The 14,257-nt window shown below is 42.9% G+C and overlaps 1 protein-coding gene across 3 annotated transcripts; it reads left to right on the top strand.

Annotated features, from left to right (window-relative positions):
- Positions 1,150–3,574, top strand: LOC110262984. Of its 3 annotated transcripts, XM_021103546.1 has the most exons (5): positions 1,150–1,282; positions 1,349–1,552; positions 2,281–2,388; positions 2,475–2,863; positions 3,555–3,574. In XM_021103546.1, the coding sequence occupies exons 1-4, from the start codon at positions 1,253–1,255 to the stop codon at positions 2,559–2,561; spliced, it is 429 nt and encodes a 142-aa protein (XP_020959205.1). In that variant the 5' UTR covers positions 1,150–1,252; the 3' UTR covers positions 2,562–2,863; positions 3,555–3,574. The 3 variants fall into 3 exon arrangements, 2 of the variants coding, with proteins under 2 accessions (XP_020959205.1, XP_020959206.1); XM_021103547.1 differs by lacking the exon at positions 3,555–3,574 and having other exon boundaries at positions 2,478–2,576; XR_002347996.1 differs by lacking the exons at positions 2,281–2,388; positions 2,475–2,863; positions 3,555–3,574 and adding an exon at positions 2,099–2,170 and having other exon boundaries at positions 1,154–1,282.

Consider the following 14,257-nt stretch of genomic DNA (forward strand, 5'->3'; position numbering starts at 1 on the left):
ATAATATTTATTTTTTTGTTAATTTGTCAGTCTCTTACATTTTTCTTATATTGATTTTGATGGGTATATTGACTCTACTTAACTAATTTATTTGTGTAGGAATAAGGAATTTATTGATCTTAAAGCTACGTCAAGTAAGAATTTTCTTAGACAATTTGAGGCTAAGAGACAAAGGATTGTAGTCAAACGCAAGAAATATGAGCGAAGGGTGGATGAACCAGAAAGTTAAATGGAGATGCATGCAACCAAAGGGCAGAAGAAATCCATGTCAAAAAAGCTGGATTTTAGTCATTTGCAAAGCACATTCGATTCTATTAGCAAAAGGACTAATTTCACGCCTACCACCTTAGAAGTACAGCCAAACATTCATTCACAACAGCCAAAAAATAAAAAAAGAAAGGAGCTATTGACTATGCCTACTGCTGAGAAAATCAAGAATGGAGTGCATGGTGGAAAATCAACACAAGGCTTGAAGAAGTCTAAGCCTACAAACATGAAGGCAGCTGAACTTACAAGGAAGCTCGAAGCAATTCGTAAAAGGAACAGCAATGTGCCAACAAGTGTATGCCAAGAGCGAAGTTGTCCAAGTTCTACTTAACTCATAATCAACCAAGGATAGCAGCAGAATATTCAACTCACAGATGAAGAGACTCAAACAGGGCAAGATGACACAACTTTGCCTACTCCTGAAACTACCCCACAAAATGAAAATACAATGTTGGAGCAAGAAATATCAACAAAGGGTAAGAGGAAGCCAAGAGTAAAGGCAACAATAATTGACGAATTCTTAAAAGAAAATGGGATAGACGTGGAAATTGAAGAACCAAGCACTGAACTAAGTGAGGACGGGGAAGATAGCATGGCACTTGATGAAGACTATTATCAACATGTGATGGAGGACATTGATGATAAAGACGATACTGTTTTGCTATTTTTCTATCTTCTCTTGTAAATTGTAATGCTTCTTTTTCAATTGGTATCACTAATTAGTCCTTGATCTCTTTCCTAATGAATAAAACTATGAGAGACAAAGAAGAAGAAAATCCATGAAAAAATAACTTGCAAAGAGATTTATGCAAGGACTATGGAACAGCGGGAAGAAGTCACTTTTGATATTGGACAGCTCGTAGGACCAACAGACCAAAGTGTGTCTAATTTAACTAGTTTTCTTGGCACCATTGGTAGAAATAAAAGATTCGTTAGTCTTTTGTACACTAGTTGGCATGCTGTTTCTCCGAAAGCTAAGAAGTTCATGTGGGACTATGTTAACATAAGACACTCGGTAACTATTGACTTCGATTTTTTTATTCAGCACAAGAGCATATAACAATTACTTATAATCATGTAGACCAAGTTTATCCTCCCAGGCAGTGGAGAAAAGTGGATAATGCAAGCGATTCGAGATGCTTGGAAGCGGTTCAAAGGAAAGATTAAGCAAAAGCACTTCGTTCCCTATGATACTATTGAAGATATGGTGAAGAATCGACCCCCACAAGTACCAAAAAGTCAATTCATAAAATTGATCTATTATTGGAGTCATCCTCTAATCCAGGTAAAAGACAATATATGTTGAATTTTCATGTGTACGCTTTATTTATAACATGTGATAGTACAAATAAAATTTAAATAGTGCTTTAGTGCAACAGCAAAATAATTATATTGAATAGACGTAGTGAAAATAATTGCTTAATAATAATTCAGAGGTTATTGGAAAATAAAAATCTCTTTAGTTGCATACAGCAGTCTTCCTTTGAGCTTGACTTCAGGCGCAACGAATAGAGATTAGAGCTCAACTTTCATTTGTGATACTTGATTTGAACCTACATTTGGACCAAAACCCATGATTATTTAACGAGTGAATGTGACATATTTTTCAGTGCTTTAGTGCTTAGTGTATTATGTCTAACATGTGATGGTACAAATGAAATTTATTAGGTTCTTATTTACAGTAAGATATATCAAAGCAGAAATGACATTACAACACACAAGACTGTGCTTTAGCTTAATAATGCAGCCATGCTAGTAGATTTGCCTAACTCATTATGTTGCACGTGTTAGTAATTGTATACTAACTTTTTATTCACTTACAGTCAATAAGTCAAAGAAACAAGTAACATAAGGAAAAATAGAAGTTTCCACATCGCATGGGGCCAATCAATTTCGGAAAAGTACGTGTGACTCTGGTAAAATTCTTTAATATGGAAGAGCAAATTTATATTTATTAGGGCTTATATTTGCATAAATTGAAGGAAGAAACCGAAGTAAGATCTTGTTTTGCAGCGAGCGACAAAGAAAACAAACGAGGAACCAAAAAAGTTTGAAATGTTCAATGCTACCCGAACAAGTCGGAAGAGGAAAGAAGTTGATGAGGAAACACATACTGCTATTGTAAGAGTTCATTGAATCATTCATAATTACATTTCAAATTTAGGATATGGTAACTAATTCAATTTTAAATGTTTCTTCTATGCAGGAAGACTTCCAACACCGCCAAGCTACTGGTGAAACAGAAGAAGAAGCATTTGAGGCCTTATTCGGAAAAGAACAACCAATTCGGGTAAGGTGCTATGAAAGATCTGTGACAAAAAGTGATTTAAAAAAACATGCTGAAATTTCTGAAATCAAGAATTAGCACAAAGAGGAAGTGACAACACTGAAAGATAAACTTGGACACATGGAGGCCAAACAGCAGAAACAAGAGGAAGAGATTCATGTGTTGCGAAATATGGTCAAGTTAATACTGCAGCGATCGGAACCTGGAATGAGGCCAGAAGAACTAGAAGCTTTATTACAAGACGCCCAATAGTCTCCGATTGATGCGAATAACGGCCATGGATCAACTCATTTTCTGAACTTAGATGTGGTATGTCCTTATCTGTTCCTTATTCCATAGTTTTTTGCTTGCATTTACATTAATTGCTATGGCTGGAAATCATATGTTGTTGACTTTATTAATACCGAAGTTGTATTGCTATGGCTGAAATTTGTTTGTGCAATTCTGGTTGTTGTATTTCTGATTTTATGCACTTAGTACATATGAATTTGTCCCAATATTAAAGGGTATTTGAAAGAGAACGAGAAAGAGGTTTCAAAGTTTGAGAACTGTTTCAGGTGCTGTTGTATTTGTTGCAAAGGTAACAAAAATTCCATGAGTACTCTGTTGGTTGTAGTTTAGTAGTAGATGTAGAAAACCACAAGCTTCAATTTAAAAAAAAAAACAAACTCTTAGTATCACCTTCTCTCTCGTGCTTCATGGATTCCCCACCGTCAGAACCAAAATATAGGATGACTTGGGATAATTTTGATGTTTCCTTTATCTTTTTGGCCATATCATTTCCTGAAACATTATTTTTTAAAAAAAAAAAAGTAGTCAGCTTTATATATATATATTCTCTCTATGTTTTTTCTTCTTTAATTTTGTGTTGAGAGTCTTATATGTCTTGGTGAATTAATGATATCAGTCATTGATAATTTTGAGTTTGATTTTTTAATTTTTATAATTACGAATGTCATTATGGATATTTTTTTAACTACTTTTCTATATAATTATGCAGGGTAACAATAAAGATTAAGCTGATTATTATTGTGGTCTATTGGCTAAGATAGAGTACTGTTTAGAATGGATACATGTATGGTTGACTAATAACTTTTATTAGAAGATACTTATGTATGTAGGATATATTTTTTTTGTAGAGTGTTAGTAGTAAATTCTAAGTGGTATTATGGTTATTTTGATATGGCTATATGCTTACTTTAGTGTGAGATGTATGAATATTTACAATTAACTTCATTCTAGTACTTTTGGATCATTATTATAAATATATTTTGGTTAGAGATAATTTTTATTATTTAATTATATACAGTAGCTATAATATACAAAAAAAAATGAGGGACCTAAGGCTACATTATAAAATATAGCCATGGTATACAATGTGGCTACGCTTTACAGGTGATGCAGTAGCGTTGAAAAGCGTAGCCTATTCTGGCAAAAATGGAAGCTGAAAAGCGTAGCCTTTAGTCTTAGACAACATCACTTGAAAAGCACACCATATTCCCAAACGCCAAAAACGTAGCCCTTGGTGCAGAAAAGCATAGCCTTAGAGAATAGGTAACGGCCGAATAGGCATCCCCCAAAAAGCGTAGCCGTAGCCCAAAAAGCATAGTCGTAGCCTAAGGCATCATTTTTTTTTTCATTTTTGGCTACACTTTTCAAGTGTACCTAAATAAGTGTTTTTCTTGTAGTGACTCCCTCCTGCTTGGTATTTATAGGTGTTTTTGTGCATGTATAAACCGCTATAGGGGTACCGCAGTTTATGCAGTTTGGGAATTCGTGAAGAAACTGTTGAGAGTGCCGCGGTTTCTTCTTTATTGTATTGCAACGTAAACCGCTATACTCTTGTCGCGATTTACGTGTGTTACCTAATCCGCTGAGCTCCTATCACAGTTTCTATAGTAATATGAAAGTTGCATTTGTGTATGCAATCTTTAAAAGTTGTATTCTGGTAATATTAATTTGTAAACAATTTATTTTGGTAACTTGTCCAAAGTTTTATAACAATGTAAAACTCAATAACAAAAATAATATAGCATAACACATATTTTATTACAATATTGAAAAAATCAACTTTTTTTTTTCTGTTTTTCATGTTCTTTACCTTTCTTTTCATGTGCTGAGTACATTCTTTTCATCTCTTTTCTATTTCTTCTTTTTTTTTTTGGTTTTGTATTTAATTTTTTTGAGACTTATGTCACAGTCTTGGACTTCTTCTAATACTACTATATCAACATTTAAACTTACTTAAACTTTTTACCGACCTAAGATTAAAGTAACTTAACCCTCAATACTTAATTAAAAACTAAAAACATAAAAAAACTTTAGTGAAATTATTGAAATGTTTCTTATAAATAGCTCACATATACAAATTCTAACTCTAATTCCTATTTATAATTGTCGACTTCCTTAATGGTCGATAATGATTAAATCTAATCAACAGTCTAGATTGAATGTCCAGAATTTTCATTACAAATATTTAATCTATTATATTTTTTTAAATACTTATAGATTATTCTGCACTACTTTTCATATTTTTATATACATGTATACTCTTTTAGAATATTTTATGACCTTTTAGAATTTTTCAAAATTTTCTAAGACATTTTAGAATATTTTAAAATTATTCAAATCAATCTCAAACATTTTAGAATATTAGAAAAATATTAAAAAATTATTAAAATTTATTATTTTTTATCATCAATTAATAATCAATTTAATTTTTTTAGTTTAATTTTTTTAGTCTAATAATTTAATTTTATCCTTTATGCATATTTTTAAATATTAATAATTAAATAATAATTAAAATAATAAATTTTAATAATAATCTTTTAATAATTTTTAAAATATTATATAAATACCATTAAATATAACATCCTAAAATGGATCATGACACTTAGCTGTGTATATATTTAACTAAGTTTTGATCTTTTGGATATGTACATTATTTTATCGTGATTTGTATGTAAATGATATTAAATTAAATGTATATAAAAATGATAAGAGATATATACATGAATAAGTTCTGCTCTTGGTCTGATTGTAGAGACTGCAGTAAATGCCCCAATTTCCTTGAACGCGCTGCAGAAAATAAATTTTAGTTATTTCAAAGAGTACGTTTTGAAAGTCAAGTTTGCAGATATAATAATTTGGGGTACGGTGATTTGAAGCCATTGTATTTTTCACTGTTGTTCTTGATAGAGTCCATCAAGAAAATGCTGTGGTTTTTCACTGCCGTTTGCATATTATAAGGAATTCCCGTCGTTAGCGTTTGAACTCTCTTCAAAATGAATTAGAAATAAATTAGCTGCTGGTCGAAAAAATAATGTAATATTAGTTCGAATATTTGATTCTCTATCAAAAAGATATGGGTATTATTTTGGCAGATTGTAAAAATACTTACAGCGCCTATTTAGTTTTTGTTTTCTATGAATTATTAATTTAATTGACACTACATATATCTTTCAAATATTAAAATAATAATATCAAATATGTTCAGCGATGAGAATATACTTGTCCAAGAGATTTGTTTGAAGAAGAAAATCCTAAGAACTCTCGAGTTGATATAGTAGTAGTTTGGAGAATTGGTGAGGATATTATTTGTAAGGAGTTTTGACGCTTAAACTAAAAGAAGAGGAATGCTAGGAGGTCAGCAATTTTTGTGATTTGTAACCATTAAATAGTCATTAATAATAATTTTAATGGTATAAATAATTTTAAGATGTATAAATTGTAAAATCATACGCGAGACTAACGGCTTTTCTATTTATGTTGTATTGCCACTCGCAAGAAGTGATTAACTTGTTTTCTTAATATGAATTATTTTTTAAGTTTTTAGAGACATTAGGTAAAAAAAGATGAGATTAAATATATATATGAAAGTGATATTGTTTAAGCTTGAAATCGTTATTACTTCAAGTTCTCACATCGTGTGTGACTTAAGGTTCGTTTCTATAAGTTTATAAGTGATTTTTTTTAACTTTTAACTTAAGAAAATGTATAATATTAATGTCTGATATAATTTTTAAAATAAAATTGTAATTTTTTAAAAAGTTATTTTGGTATTTAAAGAGAAGTTAAAAAAATACTTTTTTCGTAATAAAAAGTGTTACGGCCGGGCCCAGAATCCCTGCGGGTCGGCCCGACTCGAACGCCATCCGATCCGGATATACGCCCCGCAACCGACCCGGACACGCGTCCAAAACAGCTCATGTGCAGCTGTGGGACAACGTCCCTAGAAACATGGGCCTGTTCTCATCGGGCCCACCTCTGACAGGTATATAAGGGGAAGACTTGCTCTTCCCCCAAGGTACGTCACATATCACACTACCCTTTCCGCCTGCACATTTACTGACAAGGGCGTCGGAGTGTCTTTGCAGGTGGCACCCCCCTTTCACACAAAGTACTCGGGACCTCGCACACCTCTGACCGGCAGTCCACGACCTGACGAGCCCCCACCATCTCCCAGGATCATCACCCAAATCGACCGGTAACCGACTTACCGAACATTGGCGCCGTCTGTGGGACTCGTCCATGGACTTCGTGCTAGTCGAAACAGAGGCAAGCCGCGAGGCCGTACCCGGAGGCGACGCCGCCGGGACGGGAGCCCGACAACATCCGAGATCCCCCTCGAGGGACGTAACCCAGGCGCACGAGAGACGCCCCTTCGGGGGGACTGGCGACAACCACGCCAGAATAATGCAAGAGTTACGCCATAGAATGCAAGACTTAGAGCGCCGGTTAGCAGACAGAGAACGCGACCAGCGCACCCCAGAGCAGAGTTACTCCCGATCTCGCTCCAGGAGTCGCTCCAGACGCACGCCTAGCCCCCATGCAGAATCCGAAAGCGCCGGCAAAAGGGGGCGCGCGAGAAGACGTCGTGACCCTGTCATTTATGCCAGACGTAAAAGGCGACATACCATGAACCGCGGGGACGAGGACACTCGTCGGGAAAGCGACGAGGGAAGAAAGACGGGAACACGGGGACCCGTCATAATGGGAGCGACACCATTCCACCGTTCCATACTCGAGGTCCGGCTGCCAAAACATTTTGACAAGCCAACGGACATGAGGTATGATGGAACGCAAGACCCCTGGAGCACCTGACGGCCTTCGAGGCCAGGATGAACTTAGAAGGAGTAGGAGATGAGGTAAGGTGTCGCGCCTTCCCGGTCACCCTGGCGGGACCTGCAATACGATGGTTCAATAACCTCCCGCAATGCTCGGTGACCCAGTTCTCCGACATCAGCCATGCCTTCCTGGCTCAGTTCACAACCAGGATCGCCAAAGCCAATCACCCAATCAACTTGCTAGGGGTGACACAAAGAACCGGGGAGCCGACCATAAAGTACTTGGATCGCTTCAATGATGAGTGCTTGGAAATCGACGGGTTGACGGACTCGGTAGCGAGTCTATGTTTGACGAATGGGCTCCTAAATGAGGACTTCAGGAAGCACCTTACCACGAGACCAGTTTGGACAATGCAAGAAATCCAGTACGTGGCTAAGGAGTACATCAACGACGAGGAAGTCAGCCGGGTCGTGGCTGCCAACAAACGACAACCCCCTTACAACCAAACCCGGCACTACGATGGTGGAGAAAGACAAAAGGAACACGCCAGGGACGGCGGTTCGAACAAGACGACAAAACCATTTCCCCGAGTCGGGAAATTCACCAACTACACCCTCCTCACGGCACCGATCACGGAGGTCTACCAACAGATAGCCGAGAAAGGGATTCTATCGAGGCCCCGACCCCTGAAGGACAGGACGGGGGAAACAAGAACCTCTACTGCGAATATCACAAGGGGTACGGGCACAAGACCCAAGACTGCTTCGACCTAAAGGATGCTCTGGAGCAAGCAATCAGGAATGGAAAGCTTGCCGACTTCTCCCACGTCATAAGGGAACCAAGGAGACGGAACCGGGATCACGAGGGTGAGGACAGGCCCCGGGTGACAAGACGACGTCAAGAGCCAGAGGGAGAAAACCACGGTCTCACGGTGGTAAATGTGGTAACAGCGAGAAACTCCGCCCTGAGGTCGAAATCGGCACAGAAGAAAGACGCCAAGGTCCTGGCGCTCTCCTCCTCATCTGCTAGGAGTTCCCGGGGACACCCATCCATCTCTTTCGGCCCTGAAGACCAATGGTTCGACGAGGTACCGGAAAGTCCTCCCATGGTTATTACGGCCAGAGTCGGAACCGGACTCGTCAAACGGATCCTAGTGGACACAGGGGCAGACTCGAACATCATGTTTCGCAACATCTTCGACGCCTTGGGACTGCGTGATACCGACCTGGCGACCCACCAGCACGGTGTGGTAGGGTTGGGTGATCACTTCATCAAGCCAGATGGGATCATCTCCCTACCGACCTCCCTAGGACAAGGACAGAGGCGGAGGACGGTAATGGCCGATTTTGTTATCTTACGAGATTCCACTGCTTACAATATCATCTTGGGGAGAAAAACCATCAATGACCTTGGGGCAGCGATTAGCACGAAGCTGCTCGTAATGAAGTTTGTCACGGATGACGGATCCGTGGGATCCATCAGAGGGGATTTGGAAACGGCAGTCGCTTGCGACCACGCCAGTCTCTCTCTTAGGAAAAAATCCAAAGAGGCATCTGGGGTCTTCCTCGCCGACCTGGACGCCAGGATAGATGACAAGCCCAGACCTGAGCCGGAAGGGGATTTGGAAAAATTTAGGGTCGGTGATGGGGACGAGAAGTTCACGTTCATAAACAAAAACCTTCCCCATGAATTAAAGGAGCCTTTGATGGAGATGATCAGAGCCAATGCCGACCTCTTTGCTTGGACGCCAGCCGACATGCCAGGGATAGATCCCCAACTCATGTCACACCATCTGGCCGTCAAACCAGAAGCCAAGCCAGTGGCCCAGAGGAAGAGAAAGATGTCACAGGAAAGGGCAGAGGAGGTGGCCAGGCAGGCGGCCAGCCTCCTCGAAGCAGGGTTCATCCGGGAACTGGACTACTCGACCTGGCTGTCGAACGTAGTTTTGGTGAAAAAACACAATGGGAGGTGGAGAATGTGTGTGGACTACTCTGACCTCAATAAGGCATGTCCTAAGGACTGCTATCCCCTGCCCAACATTGACGCACTCGTCGACGCAGCGGCGGGATACCGGTATCTGAGCTTCATGGACGCCTACTCTGGGTACAACCAGATACCGATGCACCGACCCGACGAGGGAAAAACAGCGTTCATAACGCCAGGAGGGACCTATTGCTACAAAGTAATGCCATTTGGTCTGAAAAATGCTGGCGCCACGTACCAGAGATTGATGAACAAGATATTCAGTGAGCTTATAGGCAAGACAGTGGAAGTCTACGTGGACGACATCCTCGCAAAAACCACACGACCCGACGATCTCCTAAACGACCTCGGGGGCGTATTTGCGTCCCTCCGGCAACACAGCATGAGGCTTAACCCACTCAAGTGCGCCTTTGCCATGGAGGCCGGAAAGTTCCTGGGATTCATGATCACCCAAAGAGGAGTAGAAGGCAACCCCGAGAAGTGTTAAGCGATTCTCCAGATGAAGAGCCCGGGTTGTATCAAAGATATCCAACGATTGGCGGGGAGACTGACGGCTTTATCCCGTTTCCTCGGTGCATCGGCAGCAAAAGCCCTACCCTTCTTCAATCTGATGAAAAAGGGAATAGCATTCGAATGGACCACAGCGTGCGAGGAGGCATTCAACCACTTCAAGGAGATCCTAGCAGCACCTCCGGTGCTCGGGAAGCCCAAGGTCGGAGAATCACTCTACCTCTACCTGGCAATAACAGAGGAAGCACTTGCAGCAGTGCTTGTAAGAGAAGAAGGGAAAGCTCAGCAGCCGGTCTACTTCGTGAGCAGAGCTCTACAAGGAGCCGAGCTGAGGTACAGCAAACTGGAAAAACTGGCGTTGACACTCCTAAATTCCTCCCGAAGGTTAAGGCAATACTTCCAGGGCCACCGTATAGTCGTGAGGACGGATCAGGCAATTCGCCAAGTACTCCAGAAACCTGATTTGGCTGGTAGGATGATGACCTGGGCCATCGAGCTCTCCCAATATGACTTGCAGTATGATCCCCGGCATGCAATCAAGGCCCAGGCAATGGCAGACTTTTTGGTTGAGGTAATGGGTGATCCCCCCGAGGAAACGGGCACACGGTGGAGGCTCCACGTGGACGGGGCCTCCAACCAAACGTCCGGGGGAGCCGGGGTCATCTTAGAAAGCCCGGCAGGAGTCATCTATGAGCAATCGACCAAGTTCGAGTTCCCTGTGTCGAACAATCAAGCGGAATATGAAGCTCTCTTAAGCGGACTAATACTAGCGCGGGAAGTCGGGGCAACGAAGGTCGAAGTATGCAGTGACTCACAGGTCGTCACCTCACAAGTAAACGGAAGCTACCAAGCCCGAGACCCCCTCCTGCAAAAATACTTGGAAAAGGTTAAAGAAATGACAAGTCAGTTCCAAGAGGTCACGATCCAACATGTCCCAAGAGAAAGGAACACACGGGCGGACCTCCTGTCCAAACTAGCGAGCACGAAGCCAGGAGCGGGTAACCGGTCTCTCATCCAAGGCATGGTGAACGAGCCAACGGTCGCCCTCCATTTGGCGGAGTCAAGCCCTTCGTGGTTGGACCCCATCACAAACTTCCTGGAATTCGGCAAGTTTTCTGACGATGAGAAAGCGGCCAAAACATTGAGAAGGGAGGCGGCCAGATATGCAATCATACAAGGGCAACTGTTCATAAAGGGGCTCAGCCAGCCCCTATTGAAGTGCTTGCACCCCGACCAGACCAACTATGTACTTAGAGAAGTCCACGAGGGATGCTGCGGCCACCACATCGGGGGCAAAGCCCTAGCGAGGAAGCTCATCCGAGCTGGATACTACTGGCCATCAATGATGAAGGACTCCAGGGAATTCGTTAGAAAGTGCGTAAAGTGTCAACAAAACGCCAATTTCCACAAGGCGCTGGCCTCCGAGCTGAGCCTTCTGACGACTACACGACCTTTCGCTCAATGGGGAGTCGACCTTCTAGGACCTTTCCCGGTTGGCCCAGGACAGGTCAAATATCTCATAGTGGCCATCGACTACTACACCAAATGGATAGAGGCTGAGCCACTGGCCAGCATATCTTCCTCTAATTGCAGGAAGTTCATATGGAGACAAGTGATAACCCGGTTCGGCATCCCGGAGGTCGTCATCTCGGATAATGGAACGCAATTCACTGACAAGAAGTTCACGGAGTTCCTCACCGGCCTAGGGGTAAAGCAAAAGTTTTCCTCAGTTGAACACCCCCAGACAAACGGACAAGTAGAGTCCGCGAACAAGGTCATCTTACTTGGCCTCAAGAAACGCCTAGACAACAAGAAAGGCGCTTGGGCCGACGAACTCGCTTCGGTCCTGTGGTCCTACCGAACAACCGAGCAAAGCGCTACGGGGGAAACCCCTTTTCGCCTAACATACGGGGTCGACGCTGTGATACCCGTCGAAATCGGCGAACCGAGCCCGCGGCTACTGCTCGCAGGTGTGGACGAAGCGGTAGAAAAGGACCTGGTGGAGGAGACGAGGGAGATGGCCCATTTGTCAGAAACAGCGTTGAAACAAAGAATAGCCCTGCGCTACAACGCTAAAGTCCTCAGGAGGGATTTTGGGGAAAGAGACCTCGTTCTGCGACGCAATGACATCGGTCTGCCAACCCCTGGAGAAGGAAAGCTGGCGGCAAATTGGGAAGGTCCCTACAGAATTAGAGAAGTGCTTGGTAAGGGTGCCTACAAGCTCGAGAGACTTGACGGCAAAGAAATCCCTAGAACATGGAATGCAGGTAACTTGAGAAGGTTCTACTCCTGACTCGGACAAGCCAACCAGGAGGCCTAACGGACTCATGTATGCTTGCTCTGTTCACATGTTAATTTTTAGTCAATTTTTAGCTATTTACTCTTATCGAATACTTGCCATATTAACAAGCTTGCCTAGCTGACGATTAATTCCCACTTGTCAAAATATTCTCCTACTTATCTGTTGCTTCCCAATACGCGTTTCACACGATTGCATCCTAAAACGGCAGCCCGGGACTAATCACCCCGGGAGCCAGATGGACCATAGCCATAATTAACACGGCGACAACACGACCAAATCGGTCCAAATCGTTACCAACGTAAAAACGACAAAACGGGCACAAGCAACGAGCCCACCCTGAAAAGGCGGTAACAAAAATAATACGACGAGCAAGGCGAAAGATAGTAACAGCCACCCGGCCAAACGACCAACTTAACATAAATGTTGCGAAGTATCAAATTACAAAACATGCAACAAATGTTCAACAAATCTACATCAAAATGTTCAAGTCATAAGAAGTCACTTCCTAGGCATGTCGACAATCTTGCCGTCTTGGATCATTTTGAAGACCCCAATAGCCGATGTGTCGAAGTCGGGAGCCACGATCTTCACTTGGGCTTTCAGAGCATCTTCAATCATAGAAATCGCGCTCTTCCCTTGCTCTTTGGTCGCCTTCAGCTTCTTCCGGAGCTCCTCGACCTCGACTTTAGCGGCTTTAGCCGACGACACGGCTTAGTCACGCTCCTTCTCCAAGACCGCTACCCGACCCTGAGCGGCATTCAGCTGGCTCTCCAAGGTCATCTCCCGCTCAGCTAAACGGGCCACCGTCTCGTCGGAAGCCTTCAATTTTTCCTTGGCGGATGTCGTCTTTTCCTCGGATGCCTTGAGCCTCTCCCCCATCTCGGACAACTGGCTCTGGAACAGCTCAACCTGCATCTTGAAGTCATTGTTTGCCTTGGCATAGGACTCGAGCTTCCTCCGGAGGGCCTGCATTCCCGACAACTCGAACTCAGCCTTTCGAGATATCACGGCCCCCCGGAGCAAAGTCCGGTACATCCATCTCGCCTGCCCGGCCAGGTCGGTTCCATGAAAATGCTCCTCCGTCCCAGGGATCAGCTGCGAGTCGATAAAGGTTGTGGCATCGAAAATTCTCTCCATGATGGTGAGAGCCCCCTCCGGGCTCGCAGACGCCCTCCGCCTCTTAGGAGTGTGGATGAGTTCCACATCGTCATCTTCCTGATGGGCGAGTGCCCGCCAACAATGACCTCGGGAGGGGGAGAAGCCTGCGCCCCTTCTGGGTTCTTGCCCGACATGTCGGTATCCTGGGGAGGGGGCACAGTCTGGTCCTCTTTCTCCCCAGAAGGGCCACCCGAGTTCCCAGTGTCTTTCTCCTCGGCCTTCTCTTCATCGCTTTCCTCGAAGAAGGTCTTCATCATGTTCTCAAGACCCGTCACTGTAGCAGACATCTCCACTGCAGCAAACAAACAAACACATCAGTCGTTAGATCACGTAAAGCAAGCAGTAATAAACAACACAAAAAATACAAAATAAGACGACTCACGGATATAGCTCCTGGCGGCCTCCCGTTCACCCATGAGGAGATGGGGATTCACGGGGTTCTTTTCAAAAAGAGCAAATAGCACATCGGCTATTTTCTTATCTACCGAGGACATCCTCTTATACGTCACCTTAATAGAAGGATTCGACCCCGCCCCAAAACTCCAATAAGTGGGGATGAGGCGTTCCCCCTCTAAAGACAACCAAAAGGGGTGGCGACCTTTAACGGGGCAGACTTTGAAGAATTTATCTTTAAACCCATGGTAGGAGTCCTCGAACAGACCAAATATTCTCCTACCCTGGGT

Source organism: Arachis ipaensis, chromosome B05, assembly GCF_000816755.2.
Source record: "Arachis ipaensis cultivar K30076 chromosome B05, Araip1.1, whole genome shotgun sequence".
Taxonomy (NCBI): Eukaryota; Viridiplantae; Streptophyta; class Magnoliopsida; order Fabales; family Fabaceae; genus Arachis; species Arachis ipaensis.